Source organism: Kogia breviceps, chromosome 18, assembly GCF_026419965.1.
Source record: "Kogia breviceps isolate mKogBre1 chromosome 18, mKogBre1 haplotype 1, whole genome shotgun sequence".
NCBI classification, from domain to species: Eukaryota; Metazoa; Chordata; class Mammalia; order Artiodactyla; family Physeteridae; genus Kogia; species Kogia breviceps.
In genome coordinates, this window is record NC_081327.1 from 162,654 (window position 1) to 184,958 (window position 22,305).

General features: G+C 58.5%; 2 protein-coding genes across 9 annotated transcripts; both read left to right on the plus strand.

The window, feature by feature from the left end:
* The first annotated feature begins 6,906 nt into the window (after positions 1-6,906).
* On the plus strand, positions 6,907-11,772 carry ZBTB45 (zinc finger and BTB domain containing 45). Of its 8 annotated transcripts, none has more exons than XM_067019951.1 (3): positions 6,907-7,021; positions 7,370-10,366; positions 10,994-11,772. In XM_067019951.1, exons 2-3 carry the CDS (start codon positions 9,013-9,015, stop codon positions 11,248-11,250), a joined length of 1,611 nt encoding a protein of 536 aa, XP_066876052.1. In that variant the 5' UTR covers positions 6,907-7,021; positions 7,370-9,012; the 3' UTR covers positions 11,251-11,772. The 8 variants fall into 8 exon arrangements, with proteins under 8 accessions (XP_066876052.1, XP_066876053.1, XP_058900697.1 ...); XM_067019952.1 differs by having other exon boundaries at positions 7,378-10,366; XM_059044714.2 differs by having other exon boundaries at positions 6,908-7,021; positions 9,082-10,366.
* Positions 11,773-13,110: 1,338 nt separating this feature from the next.
* SLC27A5 (solute carrier family 27 member 5) lies at positions 13,111-20,563 on the plus strand. The gene is made up of 10 exons (XM_059044648.2): positions 13,111-13,876; positions 14,269-14,478; positions 14,871-15,029; positions 16,880-17,004; positions 17,910-18,104; positions 18,188-18,278; positions 19,278-19,476; positions 19,746-19,843; positions 19,993-20,123; positions 20,207-20,563. The coding sequence occupies exons 1-10, from the start codon at positions 13,189-13,191 to the stop codon at positions 20,381-20,383; spliced, it is 2,073 nt and encodes a 690-aa protein (XP_058900631.1). The 5' UTR covers positions 13,111-13,188; the 3' UTR covers positions 20,384-20,563.
* The last annotated feature ends 1,742 nt before the right edge of the window (positions 20,564-22,305 follow it).

Sequence of the window (22,305 nt, forward strand, 5' to 3'; positions counted from 1 at the left end):
AAGAGGTCATGTGAGCGTACAGCAATACAGCAGGCTTCTCCAAGCCAAGAGAAGGGGCTTCAGAATGAAACATACCTTGCCGGCACCTTGATCTTGGACTTCCCAGCCTCTAGAATTGTGAGAAGTAAATTTCTGTCCTTTGAGTCACCTAGTCTCTAGTATTTTGTTATGGCAGCCAAGCCCAACTAAGACAGTTGACAAATTTCCCTCTGCCGTTTCCAGATCCTTAATCACAATTGCCAAGATTCTCTTTCCTGATAAGGTAACACTTCCGGGTTCTGAGGATTAGGATGTGTATATCTTTGGGACCAACTTTCTGCCTATTGCAGCCCACATTTCACGGATGGGAAAACTGGTCCCCAGAGAGTAGAAGATGTCATCCAGGGCCGCACAGCCTGCATGAGTTCAACCCAGTTCTGGGGAATCTCTGGCCCTCAAGGAGGGCAGGGAGGGAAAGGACAGGAGACAAGCAACCAGAGGCCAGAGTTTCAGCCCTTTCCCTGCAGTTAGGAACCAGGGCTCCTAGGAGAAAGCATTCCAGGGAAAGCCCCAGGTGAGCCCCAGGAACACAAAAGAAACCTGTTAAAAGGACACAGAAGCCATACATGATGATACGACACAAGCATCAGAAAAAACAATGACTATCATTGACTGACACACAATGAATCCACCCTATCCATGAGTTGAGGGTTCCCAAAAGGAAGAGTCGAAAAATAAGCCCATCTTTCACCCCATGGTGCTGCTTTTTTTTTTTTCTTTTTTAATATATTTATTTATTTTTGGATGTGTTGGGTCTTTGCTGCTGCACGCGGGCTTTCTCTAGTTGCCGCGAGTGGGGGGCTGCTCTTCGTTGCAGTGTGCAGCCTTCTCATTGTGGTGGCTTCTCTTGTTGCAGAGCACGGGCTCTAGGCGTGCGGGCTTCAGTAGTTGTGGCACACGGGCTCAGTAGTTGTGGCGCACGGGCTTAGTTGCTCCGCAGCATGTGGGATCCTCCCGGACCAGGGCTTGAACCCCTGTCCCCTGCATTGGCAGGCGGATTCTCAACCACTGCGCCCCCAGGGAGGCCCCCGTGGTGCTGCTTTTAAGGCAGCTCCTCACTCTGAGAATTCAGCACCGATTCCGCCTCCCCAAAGGAACCTGTATTTCAGGGGAACACATGGCCCCAGTCCTTGATGAGATAATTAAATGCTAGAGTTTGGGAAACATCACTTCCCAAGCAGTAATGAGATTCCTGAGCAGGCTAGGATTATCTGGTGCACATGCTATGAGGTGAATGGAGGGTGGGGTGTCAATGTGGACATCTGGGGGTGGGGACACACGAGTGAGCAGAGTCAGGCCGTCACAGCCCTCTTGTTAGGGTCAGCAGCAGCACCGAGGTCCTGCATGGGATGCAATGGTGCCCATCCAACACCCCCTGTGAGGGGTTCTAGCCAACAATATTTGGCCCAAAGCCCAGCGAGTCTTTAGATCTAATTTTCCATCCGTGGGAGCTAAAGGGGATGTTGTGGGGAGGGAGAGAGGCCATCTGGATGGGGCATGTCCTGCTAGAAGCCAGGGTCCACTGACCCCGCGCAGTCCTCACTGAGGGGCTGTGTCTCTAGCCAGACGTTGGAGCAGTTAGTTGCTGCTGGGGCTGGAGCAGAAATGGACACAGACCACACAAAGGAAGTTTTAAGGTAGAGGGAAATGCTCTAAAACTGAATAGTGGCGATGGCTGCACGATATGAATATTAATTTACCACAAATCTTTGAAGGGTACCTGCTATGGGTATACGTTATGGCATATAATTTCTACTTCTATACAACTGTTGAAAAAGGAGGGGAGGTCCAAAGAAGATATACAAATGGCCTGGACAATACGCACATGAAAAGCCGTTCCGCATCATTAGTCATTAGGGAAATGCGAACCAAACCACAGTGAAGTACTGATTCACACCCACTTAGCATGGCTTCAAAAAAAAAACACAAGTGTTGGCAGGGATGTGGAGAAATTGGAACCCTCCTACATTGCTGGTGGGAACGTAAAATAGTGCAGCCATCCTGGAAAAAAATTTGGCGGTTCCTCAAATGGCTAAACATAGATTTAACTTTTTGATCTAGCAATTAATTCCTAGGTATGTAGCCAAAGGAATTGAAAAGGGTGTTCAAACAAATCCTGGTACAGGACTGTTCACAGCAGCACTGTTCACAATAGCCTAAGGTGGAAACAACCCAAATGTCCACCAACTGATAAAGGGCAAAATAAATGCGGCATTTCCATACAATGGAGTCTTAGCCATAAAAAAGAACAAAGCACTGGTATGTGCTGCAACATACATGAACCTTGAAAACATTATGCTAAGTGAAAAACTCAGACACAAAGGACCACATATCGTATGATTCTATTTTTATGAAATATCCAGAATATGCAAATTCACAGAGACAATACAGTAGAGATTATTCACTGCCAGGGGCTGGAGGGAGGGGAAAATGAGGAGCTACTGGAGTGAGGAAAATGTTTTGGAACGAAATGGAGGTGGTGGGTACACCACATTGCAACTATACTAAAATCCACGGAGGACTTCCCCGGCGGGCCAGCGGTTAGGACTCCATGCTTCCAACGCAGGGGGCACGGGACTGATCCCTGGTTGGGGAAGTTCGCAGACCACGTGGCACAGCCCAAAACAAAACAAACAGAAAATAAAATCCACTGAATTGTTCACTTTAAAATGGTTAATTTTTGTGTTATGTGAATCACCTTAATTTTAAAAGGAGAGGTGAGGCTTCCAGATCAATAGGGAGCAAAGGACTTGAGCCATCCTGAATGGGTCCCGGGCAGGGACAAACCAGCCATCAGGGCCTGCTTGTGGACGGCTGGGGACATGGGGATGTGGACTAGAAATGCTAAGGAGTTAAGGAAGCTTCCAAAGACAGGCAACTAGGAAACCTCCTTGTTTTTAAAAGACGAATCCTGAGGTTAAAAGAATTAACCAAAGAAGACATAAGGATGGCCAACAGGCCCATGAAAAGATGCTCAACATCGCTAATGATTAGAGAATGCATGAAAACTACAGTGAGGTGCTACCTCACCCTCGTCAGAGTGGCCATCATTAGAAAGTCTACAAATGATAAATGCTGGAGAGGGTGTGGAGAAAAATGAACGCTCCTACACTGTTGGCGGGAATGTAAATTGATACAGTCACCATGGAAAACAGTATGGGGGTTCCTTAAAAAACTAAAAATAGAGTTGCCATATGATCCAGCAATCTCACTCCTGGGCATTTATCTGGATAAAACTATAATTCAGGGTTTCCCTCGTGGTGCAGTGGATAAGAATCCGCCTGCCAATGCAGGGGACACGGGTTTGATCCCTGGTCCGGGAAGATCCCACATGCCGCAGAGCAACTAAGCCCGTGCACTACAACTACTGAACCTGCGCTCTAGAGCCCGCGAGCCACAACTACTGAGTCTGCGTGCCTAGAGCCCATGCTCCGCAACGAGAGAAGCCACCGCAGTGAGAAGCCCGCCCACAGCAACGAAGAGTAGCCCCAGCTGCAACTAGAGAAAGCCCGTGCGCAGCAACGAAGACCCAACGAAGCCAAAAATAAATAAATTTAAAAAAAACAAAACTAGGGCTTCCCCGGTGGCGCAGTGGTTGCGAGTCCGCCTGTCGATGCAGGGGACGCGGGTTCGTGCCCCGGTCCGGGAGGATCCCACGTGCCGCGGAGCGGCTGGGCCAAAGCCATGGCCGCTGAGCCTGCGCGTCCGGAGCAACGGGGGAGCCCACACAGTGAGAGGCCCGCGTACCTCAAAAAAAAAAAAAGAAAGAAAAGGTTTTTACTTAAAAAAAATATTTTTAGTGTACTAAAACCAGGAGAAAAAAAGGACAAAACAAGAATATTTGCTAATTTGAGAATGTGAGTGCTCTGGTGCGTGCTCTACTGTTTTCTGTTTCTTGGCGGTTTTTTTGTTTGTTTGTTTGAATTTCTGAATTTTATTTTTTATACAGCAGGTTCTTATTAGTTATCTATTTTATACATATTAGTGTGTACATGTCAATCCCAATCTCCCAATTCATCCCCCCCGCCCCCGCCACTTTCCCCCCTTGGTGTCCACACGCTTGTTCTCTACATCTGTGCCTCTATTTCTGCCCTGCAAACCGGTTCATCTGTACCACTTTTCTAGGTTCCACATATTTGGGTTTTTTAACTTTTGAAAATTAATCCAAGGGCCCATACGTGACCCAGGTGGGTGCAGGGACCCTGGAGAAGCGACATCGGTAGTTGTGCAGTTAAGATTGTTATTTCAGTTTAGGTCTCCTCCTCCCCACATGGTTTCCTCAGGCCATAGGGCTAGTAGGAGGTTCGTTGTCTTTCAAATATAAAAGCAAATTAAAGTTGCAATTATTCCTCCCCCCAACCTCTACCCCCTCGATGACAGTCCTTGATATCCATCTGGATGTTTCTTTTCTTCTAAGTCTGAAGGCACTTTGCCTGGTCCCACCCATTGTTCCTTCTGCCTCCACCAGGGCCTGGGTCCGGGCTCCCCTCCAGCCCCCTCCCCAGCCTGCAGCCTCCAGGGCCTTTCTGGTGTATTAGGGATCCTGCCCCTGCCCCTCCCCCACCCCAAAGGGCTCTCCATTTCCTCTCGGCACCGTCGGGAGTGCTAAACCCTCCACTGCTGGTACCTGCCTTGCCAGGGACCTCCCTCGGTCTCCGCCCTGTTTCCTGGGGACGCCCCTGGTGTCTAACCCCGGGCCGGCCGAGGGAAGCTCCTGGCACCCCGAGGTGCCTGAGTCTTGGGCCCTGCATCCCACACCTGGCACAGCCCAGACCCACTAGGACAGGGCTGGGCTCGGAGGGAGACCTGAACACTGGGCTTCCCCCGTGGACAGTGGCTGCCACGGCAGGAGGTTGGAGAGGGGCTGGGAACCCTGGCTGAGCTGGGAGGAGGGGCTGAGCCTCCTGACTGCTGACATAAACCGTAGGGGCTTCCCTGGTGGTCCTGGTGGTGAGGATTCCATGCTCTTAGTTGTGGGGGGCACTTGTTTGATCCCAGGTCGGGGAACTGGGATCTCTCAAGCCGTGAGGTGCGGCCGAAAAATAAGTAAGTAAATAAATAAAACAAAACTGTGTGTGTGTGAGCGCGCGCGCGCGCGCGCGCGCTGGGTGGCTGGGGGTGGGGGCCTGCCTCCGAGCTCAGGAGGCCCAGTCACGTGGGAGCTCAATTTCTTCTGCTCCTTTCATGTGTCTATGATTGCGGTGAGCTCTCGGCTTCTTCCCTTCAGTGTGGCGCTCTCATCCCCACCGCCTCCAGGACTCTCAGACCTGGTCGGGAGTTTGCCACATTGGCAGGCCACGTGGGCCCACCCCTGGCATCTTAAACCTGTGTCCTCAGCCACACTATTTATTCTTCGAGATGCCCCCACAATCACCTGACAAGGTCTTTGGAGAGAAAAGCAAAAGAGACATTTTCTGAAGCCTTGTATCACTGGAGGCCACTGCTCCCATCTCCTCTGCAGCCCGAGAGGGCTCGGGGCTTGGGTGTTTCCTCTTGTCTCTCACTCTCCTTCAGGGCCAGGTCCTCCATCGCACCCTCACCTGCTGAGAATGTTTCTGAAGCCACCCGCGTCCTCTCCTTCCTACCCTGACTCTGCCCCCGCTTGGCCTTCCCTGCTTAGGTCTGAGCCGCCACTGCTGCCTTCTGGACCTCTTATGTGTGCTGCCCCACTAGGTCCACCGTCCTCCCGTTTGGGTCGTAGTGGCAATAGCTGTCTGTCAAGGTGAAGGACACAGATGAACCCCTAGCCTCACAGGTAGAGGTGGGCAGAGCAAGGGGCCTGTGAAGCCAGAGAGGAATGAACAGTGATAAGAACTGGGTAGAGGAGGTTGGATGGAAGAAGACCCAGTGAGCTGGGTAGGCCATGGTGAAGGACTTAGATTCTGAACAAGGACAGTGAGGCCACGGGACTGGGATTTTAATGAGGTTCCTCGGGGCATGGACCATGGAATGCTTCCCACCTGGCACATCCCCTCCCTTCCCTGCCTGGAACACCTCTACAGCACATCTAGAACATGTCTAGAACACGTCTACAACACAGCCGCTCAGCGGCTGCCAGAGGCAGGAGGGTGCCATGCTGACCTTGTCCTCATCCTGGCAGCAGAGAAGTCAGCCCCTCCACTCTGGACTCCACACATGCTGCACAAGGCACGGGGTCCACTGAGGTCTAGACACCGCTCCCCACCGCGACTCCCCGCCTTCCTTCAGCCCCCATGAGCAGGGCACAAGGCCCAGCCAGCCCACCACTGCAGCCTCACCATCTAGTGGGCCTGGTTCACGGATGTCCTGGACAGCCAGCCCCACCTCAAGGCCCTTGCAGATCAAGGCTGTTCCTCTGCCCAGACAGCTCTTCCCACATATTCTGCCCCGTAAAGTGTCTTCTGGTCTTTGGAGTCTGGCTGTTCACCACCCTCCAGGCAGCGTAGGACCCGGCTCACACACATACACCCCCCTCCCCACTCCCTTTCTTTTCTCAGCTTCGGCCCAGAATGTGGCATGCAGAGGGCACTAAGTGAACACTACTCGCCCTGGGGCAGGTGGGCCTGGTGTAGGGACATCGAGTCTGCCTGCCTCCATCTTCTACCTGGGACCCAGGCTCCAGGCCGGTGGGGTTTAAACCTGCCGGGAACCGCCAGGGTCTTGACCGCCCTCCCACCCTCTTTCCCTCTCACCTTCTTCCGCCCCGCAGCGCAGGCGAGTGGGCGCGGCCCACAGATTGACAGCACAGGCTCCGCCCCCGCCCCGTCTCTGGGGCGACACTGCCTGGTTGTCCCAGCCCCTGTGACTTTGGCCGGAAGTGCAACCTTGCGGCGGCGACTAGTCTCCATGGAGACACCGGAAACTTGCTCTGACCTAGTGGTTCGCCGCGCCGCCGCAGCGGCGGACTTTGGTTCCGCAGGCGTTGCGGTCCGGAAGTGCGGCCTTGAAAGTGGTGAGCTGGAGGCGGCCACCGCCCGGCCTGGTGCCTGAGGAGGAGCCGGAGGTGGGGTCAGGCGGGCATCCCCCTGCCGCAGGGCCGGCGGGGAGGCCGGGGCGTGCCAGGGGAGGGGCGCCCGTGCTAGACTTGGAGCGCGCGCCGCAGACGTGAGGGGGCGCTGCAGGACGGGGGTACTTCGCGGGCAAGAGCGCGGAGGCGGGAAACCTAGTCGGCCGGGGCCGGGGCGGGCGCAGCCGGAGCAGATCAGAGAAGGGGGTGCTGGACTCAGGGTGAGGCGCGGGCAGTGGCGCAGAGAACGGGAGAGCGTGCTCGGAGCAAAGTGCATGGCGTGGGCAAAGGCGTGGTGGCGAGGACGCCTGGGTGCAGCGTCTCAAGGTGGGCCTTTGTTCCGAGGCGCCCAGAGGCTCTGCTGCACCTGCACTATAATTGGAGCCTGCTGGGGAGCACGGCGAGGGTGGATCGGAAGAGGAAGGGTTCAGTCCCTACGGATTGAGGCGCAGGTTTCTGCCCCCGTTGCCCGGGCACGGATTTGAAGTCCTTTAGGTGCTGGGTGAAAAAAGACGGTGAAGGGTGCTTGCGGCAGAGGTAACGGTACGTGCGGAGTTGGCCTGTTTAAGGAATTGCCTGGAGAGCTCTGAGCTAAGGAGAGTCTGTTAGGTCTGAACAGGCTCCCTCTGGCTGTTGCGTCGGGAATAGACCGGGAGGTGGGGGGACGCGAGGAGGTTACTGGGGGCAGTGGAAATGTGCAAAGTGGTCTGAGGGGTCAGATGTGGATCATGAATGGCCCCAGCCAAGGAAAGGCTGTTTGGGCGTAAGGCACCCGAGGGGGTGAGTATGCGACCAAAGTAGACCCCGAGGAGTTAAGAGAGGCCTCACCTGAACCAGGTTGGTGCAGAGTGGGTGGGTCTCAGGGTGTGTCTTGTGTCCCGACTGATGCTTCTCCCCTAGACTGGAGGTGTGTGTGGCCTGGGTGCGGGCTGAGCCAGGTATCTACGATAGAGGGGAAACCGAAGCCAAGCAAGCATGGTGCCTGTGTGATGGTGAAGTAGCTGAGCTGCTCAGATTCCCATTGTTCCCTGGGGGGTGGTAGCCCTTTCCCTTTCCAGTGCCTGAGGGTGGGCAGTGCTGGGATTTCGAGGCCACACTTTGACAGGAAGTGTCCGTATTGCTCAGCCATGCTGATCCTGAGGCCTCTGGTGCTCCACCTGCACCCAACCAATCACACACCCCTGCACAGTCCGCAAGCCCCCTCTCTATGCCTCACCCACACCCTGCGCCCCACAGGCCCAATCAAGATTCCAGGAAGCAGCAGGCTGCAGGAGGCGTCTCCTGCTAGCTGTGCTGGAGCGGGCCAGAGACCATGTATTTTCCTCCCGCAGGGCACCTGCTAGGCTAATGCCCAACCTAGTCTCAACTCTGTGTGACTATGCACACCCCGAATCGCTTAGCCCCAGAGGCAGTTCATGCCAGCCGCACCCCTGCGAAGACTTCCATATACACTAGTTAATGTAGCCAGGTTCTGAGGCAGCAGACCTCGGTCTGCACAGGGCCTTGGATGTTCCAAGGTTGGGGGCTGTATCAAGGGGAGATCAAAAAGAAGCCACTCGTGGTGGGAGTCGCAGCCAGCAGGGTGGGGAGTGGGTGAGACTTGGAAGCCTGTTCTAGATAGGGGTTCCCTGCCCTCTTCTCCATAGGGTGTCCTGTCAGAGGAGGGTGTGGGGAAGGCTGAGGATAGCGAGTTCCCGGAAGGGTGGGTGGGGCAAAATAGGGGAAGCGAGCCCTGGAGCTCCCCACGCTGGCAGTAAGCAAGACCGGAGGGCAGCAAACCTTTGGTATCCCCAGCCCTCTCACAGCGGTGTGCTGGGGGCTGCAGAGGTAGAGGGGGCTGCAGAAGTCCTGGGGTGGGGGCAGGGAGTCCTGCTGTGTTGCATGTGTTGGGAACCAGGACTTCGAGGGGCCAGGGGCATTCGAGAAGGTTGGGGTTCCTGAAGCCTGGGGGGTGTGGTTCACCCTTGGGCCACTGTCCCGCTGAAGGGATGGGAACGCTGGGGCAGAGGGGGTCCCTGGCTGACTTGCTCTTGCCCACACCCGCTCGTCCGGTGCAGATGGCGGCGGCGGAGGCGGTGCACCACATTCACCTGCAGAACTTCTCCCGATCCCTGCTTGAGACCCTCAACGGGCAGCGGCTGGGTGGGCACTTCTGTGACGTGACTGTGCGCATCCGCGAGGCTTCACTGCGTGCACACCGCTGCGTGTTGGCCGCCGGCTCTCCCTTCTTCCAGGACAAACTGCTGCTCGGCCACTCTGAGATCCGCGTGCCGCCTGTGGTGCCCGCGCAGACGGTGCGCCAGCTCGTCGAGTTCCTCTACAGCGGCTCGCTCGTGGTGGCGCAGGGTGAAGCGCTGCAGGTGCTCACGGCCGCGTCGGTGCTGCGCATCCAGACGGTCATAGACGAATGCACGCAAATCATAGCCCGCGCCCGCGCCCCCGCCCCGGGCACCCCCGCGCCCGCGCCCCTGCCCACGCCCGTGCCCCCGCCGCTCGCACCCGCGCAGCTGCGCCACCGCCTGCGCCACTTGCTGACCGCGCGCCCCCCGGGCCACCCTGGTGCCGCGCACACACGCAAGCAGCGCCAGCCCGCGCGCCTGCAGCTGCCCGCGCCCCCCGCGCCTGCCAAGGTGGAGGGATCGGATGCTGACCCTGCCCTGACAGCTGCCCCGGACGACGGCGGGGACGACGACGACGACGAGACCGATGAGGAGACCGACGGCGAGGATGGCGAAGGCGGCGGCCCGGGTGAGGGCCAGGCGCCCCCTTCTTTCCCCGACTGCGCAGCCGGCTTCCTACCCGCGGCCGGGGACGGCGCGCGCGAGGCGCCGCCTGCGCCCGCCGGCCTCTCCGATTACGGCGGCGCCGGGAGGGACTTCCTCCGGGGGACTTCGGCTGCCGAGGACGTGTTCCCCGACAGCTACGTCTCCGCTTGGCAAGACGGAGATCAAACCGCCCCTGAAGGCTGTCCCGCCGAGACCCCTGCCCCACCCGACTGTGTCCTGTCCGGACCCCGCCCACCTGGCGTGAAGACCCCCGGGCCGCCCGTCGCGCTTTTCCCCTTTCATCTGGGCGCTCCTGGGCCGCCAGCGCAACCCCCTCCCGCGCCCTCGGGGCCGGCCCCTGCGCCCCCACCCGCCTTCTACCCAGCGCTCCAGCCGGACGCAGCTCCCAGCGCGCCTCTAGGGGAGGCCCCGGCCCCACCGGCCGCTGCCAGCGCAGCCCCCTCGACCACCCCTGCGCGCGCCCCGGGTGCCGAGCCGCCCGCCTATGAGTGCAGTCACTGCCACAAGACGTTCAGCTCCCGGAAGAACTACACCAAGCACATGTTCATCCACTCGGGTGAGCCGGGCTGGGTCTCTGAGCCCCTTGATCATTGGAGATAGGCTTTTTGTTAATGCTTGATGACCCTAGGGGTCAAACACAGCCTGTCTACCCCTCTCTGATTCCGGGGGAGGGGGGCAGCCTACTCTGTCACCCCGGGGACATGATAGCAGCCAGAAGGGAGGGGGCAGATATGCCGGGGTCTTTCCCAGTGTAAGGGTGCTGGGCCTTGCTAGACTGTCCCCAGAATGGTGGCCAGCGACCAGACAGTCCAGAACGCTTTGCGAGCGTGGCAGGGATGGGGGAGGGCTAGCCCGGCCCTGTGCCAGGCACGGTGCGGTTTGGGGGCGGGACGGTCCCTGGAGGTGGGGGTAGACCTGAGTGGTCAGCCTCGGTGGGCAACGATGTCCCAGACCTGCGGTCCAGCCTCCCTGCTGGGAGGCTACCTGTTGGAGTTGTGGGTCACAGACAGGCAGTGACATCCCGGTATGACCCTAAGGGTCGGGGAGAGGCGCGTCGCTGCCGGGCGGGGGGATTCCGGGTGGATGGCTGGTCCGGTTGGGGAGGGGAGTCCCTGCCCGGCAAAGGCGCCCTGGGGCCCCTTCCCAGCTGACCTGAGTTTGCTGCCCGCCCTGTCGCCCGCAGGGGAGAAGCCCCACCAGTGCGCCGTGTGCTGGCGATCCTTCTCGCTGCGCGACTACCTGCTCAAGCACATGGTCACGCACACGGGCGTGCGCGCCTTCCAGTGCGCCGTCTGCGCCAAGCGCTTCACGCAGAAGAGCTCGCTCAACGTGCACATGCGCACCCACCGGCCGGAGCGCGCGCCGTGCCCCGCCTGCGGCAAGGTCTTCTCACACCGCGCGCTGCTGGAGCGCCACCTGGCCGCGCACCCTGCGCCCTGATCCGGGCCTGGGGCCTGGCCACGCCCACCGAGGGATCGGTCAAGCCCCACCGCTGTCACGCCTGCCGCGGCCACTTGACCACGTTCCCGCCACCAGTCCACGCTTTCTCCTGAGAGCAGGCCCTCCTCCTGCTTCCACCCTTCTCTCCAGCCCAGCCCGCCTTATTCCTCTCCTCCTACGTACTCGGCCCTCCGGGTGGGGGCTGGCTGGGGATGGTCGGGGGCCCGACCACCTCTGAGAACTGGATCATCTCCAGTCTGAACTAGGGCTCAACCATGGTGCGGGGCCCAGGATTCATGGTTCCGACTCTGGTTCACGCCCCTCCCCTCCCATGAGTGGGGTGGGGTCTGCTCCCCTGCCCCTGTGTCAGGCCGGGAAATGTCCCGGGCTCCCCGACCCGAGCTAATCCTCCCTCATCTGGGGCCCGGGGCGTCTCAGGTGGGCCCCTCGTGGACTGAGGCCTGGTCTTGCGACCCCTGCTCTGTAATAAAGGACTGTGGGCCGTGGGGCCAAAACCCGGAAGCGTGAGCTCCCGGACCCGTGTGTTCCTCTTCCTCACGGACCGTCTGTGGGTGTCGGGCCTCAGTGCCCCTGTCCCTGGGCAGCATCCCTGCTGCTCCCTGGGCTCCTTTGGGCTGCGAGCGGATGATCCGCTTTGCCATCTCGTGTCTCTGTTCTCTGGGTGGGAGTGGGGTGCACGTATGACTGGCGCTTGACTCTCCCGGAGCCCTCGGTCCTGTGGGGAGGGGTACAGGCGGGTCTCGGAGAGGGAGGCCACGTGTGGGAAATTCGCAACCACAATCCCAGCTGCTGCCACCCAAGATACAGATTTCGAGGCCCCTCCCTCCAGATCTTCCAGACAGAATCTCTAGCCTTCAGACTTCTCCTCCCCTGTCCTGATGGGCGTGATGGTTTGAGCACCTCACTTTTGGGGGTCCAGGGAGTCTTTGGGCCCAGGCTGCCACTAGGGGGTCTGAGCCCCAGGACAGATGTCCTGGCCGGCAAGGGCGGAAGTGCCAGGCAGGGCTGGGGTGGGGGCGGGGCAGAAGGCGGCAGCCGGGACCCTCGGGCTGCCCACTGGGCTATGGAAGATGGCCAGCCAGGGTCAGTTCGAGGCTACTCTTCGCGTGCCCCCATCACACTGTCGGCACGTGGCCTGGGCACCCCGGTCTGAAGTATCTGGAGCCGGTGAGGGGGGTGTGGCCTGTAGGGCGCTCCAGTAGCCCAGCTTGCCGTGACCCTAGGCCGATGGCAACGTTTCTCTGTGCTACCCCCTGTGACTGCCTCCCAGAGGAGGGGGGCTAAGGCTTTCCTGGTCCAACCGTGCATAGACTGCCAGACCCACATTCCAGGCAGAGTTCAGCCTCCTGAACCCTGGGAATGGTCCCCACTGATGCCAAGGGTAAGGCAGAGGGTCAGAGTGGACCACATGGGTTGGGGGTCAGAGCTGGGTTTGAATTCGGGCACTGCAGGTGTTCAAGGGCTTACTGAGCACCTGCTGTGTACCTGGCAGGAGGCTGGGGTCTCACCCCGTCCAGGACCCATCTCCCGGAGGATTCAGATTAAGTAGGTGCCACCGGAGAACTTCCTGGTGAGGTTTGTAGATGGGAAGGCAGTGCTTACACCCAGAGCTGCCCTGCTACCCTGCTGAATTTGCATTTGGCATGGCTGGAAGTTCAGTTTCCTGAGAGAGGGATTTCTGCCTATTTCCCAAGCGCCTGGGGCACAGCGTGGGGGACAGAGGCAGAGGGGCGGAACCAAGCGGAAGACCAGGCAGAGTGAAACAAACAGGGTTAAGAAGGGCTGGAGGCAGAGTCCTGGAGCCACCACCATGGTCAACAGCCTCTGGGTCACCGCCAGGGGGTGGGGCTGACGGGTCATCAGCCCGGGCAAGAGGTGGGTATTCCTGGACATTGCCCTGAGGCAGGAGCAGGTACGATGGGCCTCTGGGGACGACTGGCCTTCTTGCTGTTGCTGCTGCTGCTGCTGCGAGGCCTGGGGCAGTCCTCATGGCCTGCAGCAGTGGCCCTGGCCCTGCGCTGGCTCCTGGGAGACTCCGCCTGCTGTGTGCTGCTGGGCCTGGCTGTGCTGGCAGGGCCCTGGCTCGGCCCCTGGATGCCCCACTGGCTGAGTCTGGCGGCCGCGGCCCTCACGCTGGCTCTGCTGCCCACGCAGCCGCCCCCAGGGCTGCGCTGGCTGCCTGCAGACCTGGCCTACATCTTCAAGACTCTCCGCCTGGGCCTGAACATCTGGGTGCGCTTGAGCCGCCAGCCACCTGACACCTTCGTAGATTCCTTCGAGCGGCGGGTGCGAGCGCAGCCAGGGCGCGCGATCTTGGTGTGGACGGGGCCGGGGAGCCGGTCGGTCACCTTCGGGGAGCTGGACGCCGGGGCCTGCCGGGCGGCGTGGGTCATGAAGGCCGAGCTGGGCAGCGCCACGGGGCCCAGCGCTCAGGAGCCCACCGCCCTCCTCATGCTGCCCTCGCAGACCATTCCTGCCCTGGGCCTGTGGCTCGGGCTGGCCAAGCTGGGCTGTCCGGTGGCCTGGATTAATCCGCACGGGCGGGGGGCGCCCCTGGTGCACTCAGTGCTGAGCTCTGGGGCTCGGGTGCTTGTGGTGGACCCAGGTGAGGACCTCAGAGACCAGCGGAGGTCGGATGCGGTGGGGACAGGGGCAGGAGACAGACGTGGAGGATTGCTGTCCAGAGGGTCCTGGTGGGGGCTGGGCAGGAGCTCCGTGCCCCTCACCCACCCCCAGGCAATTAGGGCCAAAACTTAGTTGCCGGAAAGTAATTCTGAGGGCACCAGAGCTTTGCTTTGTGTTTTCTTCAACTTGGCTATTTCAATTTTTTTTGCCCCCCAATACTAATTACGGGGTTCTTTACAGATAAGGCAGATGCTCTTCTCTGCTGGCTGCTTCCTCCATGGCTGGCACTGGGCTCCTCTCCCACATCTCGGGTCCCCCCCCCACCTCAAAGGTGGGCCTCCTCTAAATTCCTCCTCTGACCCATTCCCACAGACCTCCGGGAGAACCTGGAGGAGGTCCTTCCCAAGCTGCAGGCAGAGAACATCCGCTGCTTCTACCTCAGCCACTCCTCCCCCACGCCGGGGGTGAGGGCTCTGGGGGCTGCCCTTGACGCTGCACCCTCAGACCCCGTGCCCGCTGACCTTCGAGCTGAGATCAAGCCGAGAAGCCCAGCGCTGTTCATCTACACCTCGGGGACCACCGGTGAGGGCGCCCAGCAGTCCTAGCCCGACCTCTGAACCCTTCTGCTGACATAGCTCCAAGCCTGACCTGTGCCGCAAACTTAACCTCTGAAACCCACCCTGCCCTTTGACACCAGGCCGAACTCTGACCCCCAGTGTTATTTGAATAGTCAGCGCCAGAATCCTGCCTCTGCCCAGTAAACAGCCCCTGAAACGCTGAACTTTGGAATTCAGCCTCTGAACTCCAGTCCCACCTGTCCTCCCCAAACCCACCCACAGGTCCCATACTTGACCACCTTTCGAGAGCCTCACACCCCTGACTGCGCAGCCCCGACCCTGGAGGCCCAGTCCTGCACGCGGGCCCCGCTAGCGCCGTCCGAACCCCACCCCGCTCTTGCCGTTCCTTTCCCCCAGGGCTCCCGAAGCCAGCCATCCTCACGCATGAGCGGGTGCTGCAGATAAGCGGGATGCTGACCCTGTGTGGGGTCACAGCTGACGACGTGGTCTACACGGTCTTGCCTCTGTACCACACGATGGGGCTGGTCCTTGGGGTCCTTAGCTGCCTGGAGCTCGGTAAGCCCTTCTCTGAGGACCACCCCCCAATCCACAGGACTGCCAGACTGGATGTCAAGGCCCCATAGGTTACCCAGCACCCCAGGTTCTTACCTTCGACCAGGGACAGTGAGCCCCAGGGCTCCCTGGACAGAGGGCTGGACACACAGACAGTCCTTAATGGCTGTGCTGTGGTCAGGAGGTGAAATCTGTCATCGTCCCAGGCGGAGCCAGTGAGGGAACACTCACCACATTCCATCAGGTGGTCGTCTCCCTAGACACCTGACCATGAATTCAGTCAACAGACTGCGCTGGTCTGTTTTTGCTGTTGTTGTTGTTTGGTTTTGGGGGTTTTTTTTTTTCCCCTGAAATTTTAACATGGAAAATTTTGAAATATGAAAATTTCTAAAATTGTCTACACGCATCCTCGAGCACTCACCACCCAGCTTCAGCCACCATCGGCATTCTGCTCTTCTGTGTTTCGTTTATCGCCTCCCCCTTATTCCCACTTGTCTTTTTACTCTCATTTTATTTAAAATCAAGGACAATTTCAAACATACACTAAAGCAGAGCAGTTTGGTGATGCTTCCCACACCCTCACCCAGACTCAACAATTGTTAACATGTTGCCAATTTTATTTCATATGTACCCCCTTCCTTCTTTCTGGATTATTTTGGAGCAAATCCTAGCCACCATCTTTTTGTTGGGAAATATTGCAGCATGTATCTCTAACAGGTAAGGCCTTAAAAAACTGTCAGCAGAGTGACCATCACACCTGAAAAAGTTAACAGTAACTCTTTGATATTATCTGATGTGCACTTCATGTTAAAAATTTCCCCAATTGTCTTACTGTCTTTTTGCAGTTAAACTGTTCTCATTGTACTCGCTTGCTCGGTCTCTGCTCCTCTCCCTCCCACACCTCCTGGGAGACTAGATGTTCCCTCTAGAGATGTTTTCAGATGCAGTTCATTTATTCTGGTCAAGAACCTTGGTGGGGTGCAAAGTGCCTCCTACTTTATCACGTTGGAGGCTGCTCAAAACTGGAATCCTACCTTAGGCTAAGAATTGGGAAGCTTTCACTGGAAAAATCCTTATCAACCTCCCCCCTGGTTTTAGCAGCTCTTGAAGACCTTTCCAGAATCCAGGCATTTCACCAGGGGTTGCTAACAAAGCTATATCGCTTTCAAGGACCCAGCATCCGTTTTCACAGAGAGAGCATCATATTTCACCTCCGTTAAGATACAGCCTCGAAGGAGACACATACTTGCCACCTCACCAAGCACACGAGCCATCGTCCCTTTGGGTGCAGGGATGATATCTAGCTTTGGAGGTTTTGTTGAGGATTAGGGTTGAGGTAAGGAGAGTGCCATCCACAGAGCCAGCTGCAGAGGAGGGGATCAGAAAAGGAGGGAGCACATTCCTGGAGTGGATGTTAGTGGCCCCTAAGAGGTATTAATCCATGTGTCCATCCTTCAGAACATCCATATATCCAGCCACCAACCCACCCATCCATCACCCATCCACCCTTCCACCCACCTTTCCATCCACCTACCCATTCATCCACCTATCCATTTGCCGAGCTAGACATTCCTAAGACAGTTATCACAACCAAGAGTGATTCCTACTCACGGCCCTTATTCGGCGGTGCTCACTTTGTACCAGGCACCGGGCTTTCCACACCTACTGGAGACGGGATTCAGACTCAGGCTCGGCTGTGCTCTTCTCGTGGGAATAGTTTCGGCTGGGCCAGCAACACAGAGATGAGCCTGATGTCATCTTGGGTTTCAGGGGCCACAGCCACGTGAATCAAAGCAGCTTCTCACAGTGGCTTGGAAGCATGACCTGAAACCCTTTCCTCTCCTCCCTCCAAGGAGTGACCTGTGTCCTGGCCCCCAAGTTCTCTGCCTCCTGCTTCTGGGACGACTGTCGACAGCATGGTGTGACTGTGATCCAGTATGTGGGAGAGGTCCTGCGGTACCTGTGCAACACTCCCCAGGTGAGGTGCTGAGGTTAGGGCTCCAAGGTGAACATCCCAGGAGTCATCCCAGGTAAGGATCTCAGGTAGATTCAGCCCAGGACTCAAGCAAGGTCCCTCAGGTATCAACAAAGCACCCCAGACAAGAGGCACGGACAGTGAGTCCCACACAGGTTTTCCAATCATGGCTGCTTTGATGATCAGCTGTGCTGTCTTGGGCAGGTTACTTCACGTCTCCCAGCCTCCGTGTCCTCTTTCGGAAGTCAGGAATAATACCTCAATGGGGTATTGTGAGAATTAAACACGTCAAGTGCCTAGAACAGGGTGTGGCTCAGGATAAACTCACTAGACGTGAGCTGGCCTCATGCTATGTATCAGTGATGTATGGACCCTGGGTAACTGTCTCTAAGCAAGGTCCCCAGGTATCCTTCCAAATATAGTCTCTAGTAACCCCTCAGGGAAAGGCTCCTGGTAACTACCCCCAAGAAAGGCCCCCAGATAACTCCCCAAGATGAAGCTTCAAGTCACTCCCCAGGTTACCTTCGGGTAAAGGCCCCCAAGTAACCCCTCCTGGTAAGGCCTCCAGTTAACGCCCCCCCCAGGTAAAAGCTTCAAGTAACTACCCCTATATAAGACCCCAGATGTTTCCCCTAGGTAAGACCCCAGATGAGGCCTCCAGTCACCCCTAGATACCTCTCCAGGTAAGGTTCCCAGGTAACCTCTGCAGGTAACCCCTGCAAGTAACTCTCCAGGTACAGACTCCAGGTAACTGCTCAAGTAAGGACTCAGATCACCTAGGTAAAGGCCCCCCCCATCACCTCCCAGGTAGCTGCTCAGGTCAGGACCCAAGATAGCCCTCCCGGGTAAGGGTTCCTGGGCACACCCGAGGGCACCTCCTCCTCACCCTTCCTGGGATGTCCCTGCAGCGGCCAGAGGACCGAACACATAAAGTCCGCCTGGCGATTGGCAGTGGACTCCGGGCAGAAGTGTGGGAGACCTTCCAGCAGCGCTTTGGCCCCATTCGGATCTGGGAAGCCTACGGCTCCACGGAAGGCAACGGCGGCTTTGTCAACTATCCAGGGCGCTGTGGGGCCCAGGGCAAGATAAGCTGCTTCCTTCGAGTGCGTGTGTTGGGTGTGACAGTGGCCCTGATTGAGGCTGAGCCTACAGGACCTCTGCTGACCCCTCCCCACCCTCCATTCAGATGCTGTCCCCCTTCGAGCTTGTACAGTACAGCATGGAGACAGAGGAGCCAGTGAGGGACAACTGGGGCCTCTGCATCCCTGTGAGGCCAGGTATGGGGGCTGGGAAACCTTCCCTGGGTGTGGGAGGGATGGAGACCCTCGGTCTCCCCCGTGGCTGGAACAAGCCACCCAAAGCCTTGAGGTCGATGTCCAGTGGTGGTTTCTGCAGTCCTCACCTGGGCCCTGAGTCCCAGGCCTGTCTGACAGCGGTCCAGGGCCCTCTCCCTCTCAGCTTGTCAGCTCTGCCCAGCTCCTCTGCCTCAACCTCTCGTCCATTTGAGTTGTTCTCTTGAGCTTTCTGTCGAAGTCACGTCCTCCCAGGCAGCAATCTCTTGTCCTTAACCTTCTCCTAGGGTCTTCTCTCCGGGGGCATCGCAAGCTCCTGGCGGAACCTCTCTCTTCCCACCACGATTTGCCTCTCTCCCTCGTCCATTCTTGTTAGCCTTTCCCTCTTTCTTTTTTTTAACACTTAGATAACATTTACTACGTGGCAGGTATTGTGCTATACATACAATTATTTAATATCTACCCCCAGCATATTGTGTGGCCCATGGCCAGCGGTCAGTTTGTTGAGTGAATGAGCCCAGCCCCTAGGTGCACACCTACGAAGTTGCTGACTGCCCCCTGGAACAGCCCATTACACTGATAGATAACTGGTGATTGGAAGGATCTTTATATTGACCGCAGCTGCCTCCCTGCAATTTCCACCCACGGAGTCTATCTCTGCCCCAGCGGGTCCACACAGTACGAGCCTTCATTGTCCTTCCGCAAGCTCGACTTCGCAGCATGTGAAGACTCAACCGCCCCCCAGCGTCTCCCTTCCCGACCCTCCCTGCAGAGGCCCCTCCGGGCTCCCTTCCGCGGCGGTGGCCCCCTATTTCTAACGGACTCCCTGACGCCGCCTTCTCCCTCCTGCCTCTCATTCGCTGTCTCTGGATCTGTTTCTGGGTCTCTCTCTGTCTCTTCTCTGGCAGGGTCCCGGCCGCGGCCTGGTGGGCTCCTGACGCTCTCGTCCACGGCTAATGCCGGACTCCCACTCCTACCCCCCAGGGGAGGCAGGGCTCCTGCTGACCCAGGTGCTGCGTCACCAACCTTTCCTGGGCTACCGTGGGCCCCGGGAGCACACAGAAAGGAAGTTGGTGAAGAACGTGCGGCGCCCGAACGACCTGTACTACAACACCGGGGACGTGCTGGCCCTGGACGACGAAGGCTTCCTCTACTTCCGCGACCGCCTCGGGGACACCTTCCGGTCCCGCAGGGTTTCACAGGGCGGGGCTTCTGGATTCTGGAGGGGGCGGGGCTTCGTGGACAGAAGGCGGAGCCTCTCCTTTCCAGGGATGAGACTTGTACATGCCGGAGGGGGCAGGGCTTGTGGAAGGAGGCGTGGCCTCTCCTTTCCAGGGGCGGGACTTCTGAATTCCGGAGGGGATGGGGCCTAGTCGCCAGGAGGCGGGGCTTGGTCAGGGGCGGGGCCTCCTTTCCCGGGCCCTGGTCCCAGCACCCGCTCCATCCCCGCAGGTGGAAGGGTGAGAACGTGTCCACGCGGGAGGTGGAGGGCGTGCTGTCACTCGTGGACTTCCTGCAGGAGGTGAACGTCTACGGTGTGCCTGTGCCAGGTGCGGAGGGTTCACCTCATTCTAAGCCTCCAACTGCTTTGTGGGTGGTGCCGGAGCTTTGTTACAGGTGGGCGGCTGCTGGGACCCAGGGGAGAGAGCCAGCCGCGGGCACTGTGAGGTGGGTCCGCGAGGATGCATGTGCTCCACAGGATGTGAAGGCAAGGTGGGCATGGCTGCCGTGCAGCTGGCCCCCGGCCAGGCCTTTGACGGGCAGAGGCTGTACCAGCACGTGCGCACTTGGCTCCCCGCCTACGCTGCCCCCCATTTCATTCGTATTCAGGTGAGCTCACCGTGCTTGGAGGAGGTGGGTGGGAGGTCTCGGCGGGACAGTCACAGTCGGGGTTACAGTCCCTGCCCTTGCAGGACGCCTTGGAGATCACAGGCACGTTCAAACTGGTGAAGTCCCGGCTGGTGCGCGAGGGCTTCAACGTGGGCATTGTTGCTGACCCCCTGTACCTACTGGACCACCAGGCCCGAGCCTTCCGGCCCCTGACGCCAGACACATACCGGGCAGTATGTGAGGGAGCCTGGAGACTCTAACCATCGGGTCAGCCCCCAGGACATCTGGAGGCACTAGGCCCAACGCTGATCACCACCCCCTCTTGTACACACAGCCCCGACCTGCACGGGGTCAGGAATCCCAGCCTGGGCTTATCCGCAGCTGCACAGTGTGGGATGACCCTGGCGCCACAGCAGAGTGAGAATAAACTTGGATGTGTACACAGGTGTCTGTGTGGACGGGGAAACAAGCAAGGGGTGCAGGGGCCGGTGCCCTCGCTTACTTCAGGGGCCCCCTCCTCTTGAGGAGTGGCCTTGTCTGGGCAAGGCCAGGGGTTTGGGAGGAGCCCCGCAGCCACCCCAGGTGGAGAGACAATTCTATCTGTGGGTCATTTGTGGCCTCTGATGCAGCTGAGGCTTGGCTAGGCCAGCGGACATGGACGTGGTCTGGAGGATGTGGGGAGAAGTGCCATGATGGGCATTCTGACAGGCCCGAGGGCATTGGACTGAGGCAGGAAGGGTGTGACTGGGGGGACGAGTGTGTCTGGCAGAGTGCATGTGCAAAGGCCCTGCGGCAGGTCCCTCTGGGGGGAGCAGAGGCTTCTGGGGAACAGAGTACACAGTGTCTTAGGGGCCATTGTGGGAGCAGCAGGCAGGGGGAGGTTAGCAGGAGCAGTTGTTGCTGGGTGACGTACCCGAGGCAACATCATGGCCCCCCGGGTCCCTGGGCATTTTAAGGTGGCTTTGCTATAAGAATCTTCTCATCAGCGGTGGCGGCCGGGCGCCACGTGCAGCCTGGGCACAGCAGACCAGGCACTGCGGGCCATCCCTGTGGTTATCTTCCGGGATGTGGCTATTCCTGTTGTCACTGACTGTTTCTCTGCCCTTGGGGCCAAGGGAGCCCCATCCGTCCCCCACAGAGCCACAGCCCCTTCTTGGCACTGGTGCACACAGCTGGACTCAATCTGGGCCCACTGTGGTCCAGCCCACCTCCCTGCACACACTAGGTCGTCAGGTTTGTTCACACGCCTGTTCCCTCCATGAGAGACCCTGGCTAGAAGGGAGCTGGGGCTGTGTGAACATAGCAGCAGAGGCCCAGGCTGGCCACCCCTGCTTCGGCCCATGCCTACTTCCTCCTGGAGCACACAGTAGGTCCAGTATCGTTTGACAGCTGGCACATAGCAGCAGAGACTGGGCTGGCCCACCTTGAGGCCCAGTGTCCTGCCCTTAAGGCCCTTGTACCCTCCGGGGCCAGCAACCAGCCTGGAAGGGAGCTTGGAGTGTATGGATAAAGCAGTAGAGGCTGCCACTGGCCACCCTACTGCAACCAAGTGCTCCTGTCATGACTTGTGACTGTCCCTTAAGACCTGCTGGGCACTGCTCTACAGGTTCTCCAGGCTTCCCTGGAGAAGGAGAAGCTGCCCATCGCCTGTGCCAGCATGAGCCGATACGCCCACTTCTCTTGCATGTACCATGCTGCGAGTGGGGTGAAGCTGTGGCCGTCACCCCGATGAGGAACACTGCATTCCTGCACCCAGGTCAAGGGGCCCTGACCGGTGAGGCCATGTCACTGCATCTCCTCTTGACAGACGAGGCGAGCATCTGCGATGTGGGCCAAAGAGACCCACCCAGTCAACAGAAGAACATGCGCTGGGAAGCCTGGAGAGCGGGGCGGGGGGACGTGTGCTGGACGCGAACCTGGGTGTGTGGATCCCGGAGGTCTCAGTGTGGATTGAGAGCTGGCTGCGCTTACAGGCTGGACGGCCTGGGGCAAAGCCTAGAACCCCTTACCTCCCGAGCACTGTCTTCCTTCATTGTAAAATGGGACTGGTGATCGTGTCCCCCTCAACAGATGTCTGTGGGGATTAAACAAGGTAGACGTGCAGGGAAAGTTCCTCACGGGGCTACCTGTCGTCCCTGACATTGGCATCCTGGCTCGGCTCTCACTGCGGGCCTGTTTCTTC

Bases quoted from the DNA above. Each gene is read 5' to 3' on its own strand.
- ZBTB45 (XM_067019951.1), top strand. From the start codon at position 9,013: ATGGGAACGCTGGGGCAGAGGGGGTCCCTGGCTGACTTGCTCTTGCCC. The intron at 10,367-10,993 runs GTGAGCCGGGCT...TGTCGCCCGCAG, and splicing joins GCACATGTTCATCCACTCGG to GGGAGAAGCCCCACCAGTGC.
- SLC27A5 (XM_059044648.2), top strand. From the start codon at position 13,189: ATGGGCCTCTGGGGACGACTGGCCTTCTTGCTGTTGCTGCTGCTGCTG. The intron at 15,030-16,879 runs GTAAGCCCTTCT...CCTCCCTCCAAG, and splicing joins CCTTAGCTGCCTGGAGCTCG to GAGTGACCTGTGTCCTGGCC. The intron at 18,105-18,187 runs GTGCGTGTGTTG...CCCTCCATTCAG, and splicing joins AGATAAGCTGCTTCCTTCGA to ATGCTGTCCCCCTTCGAGCT.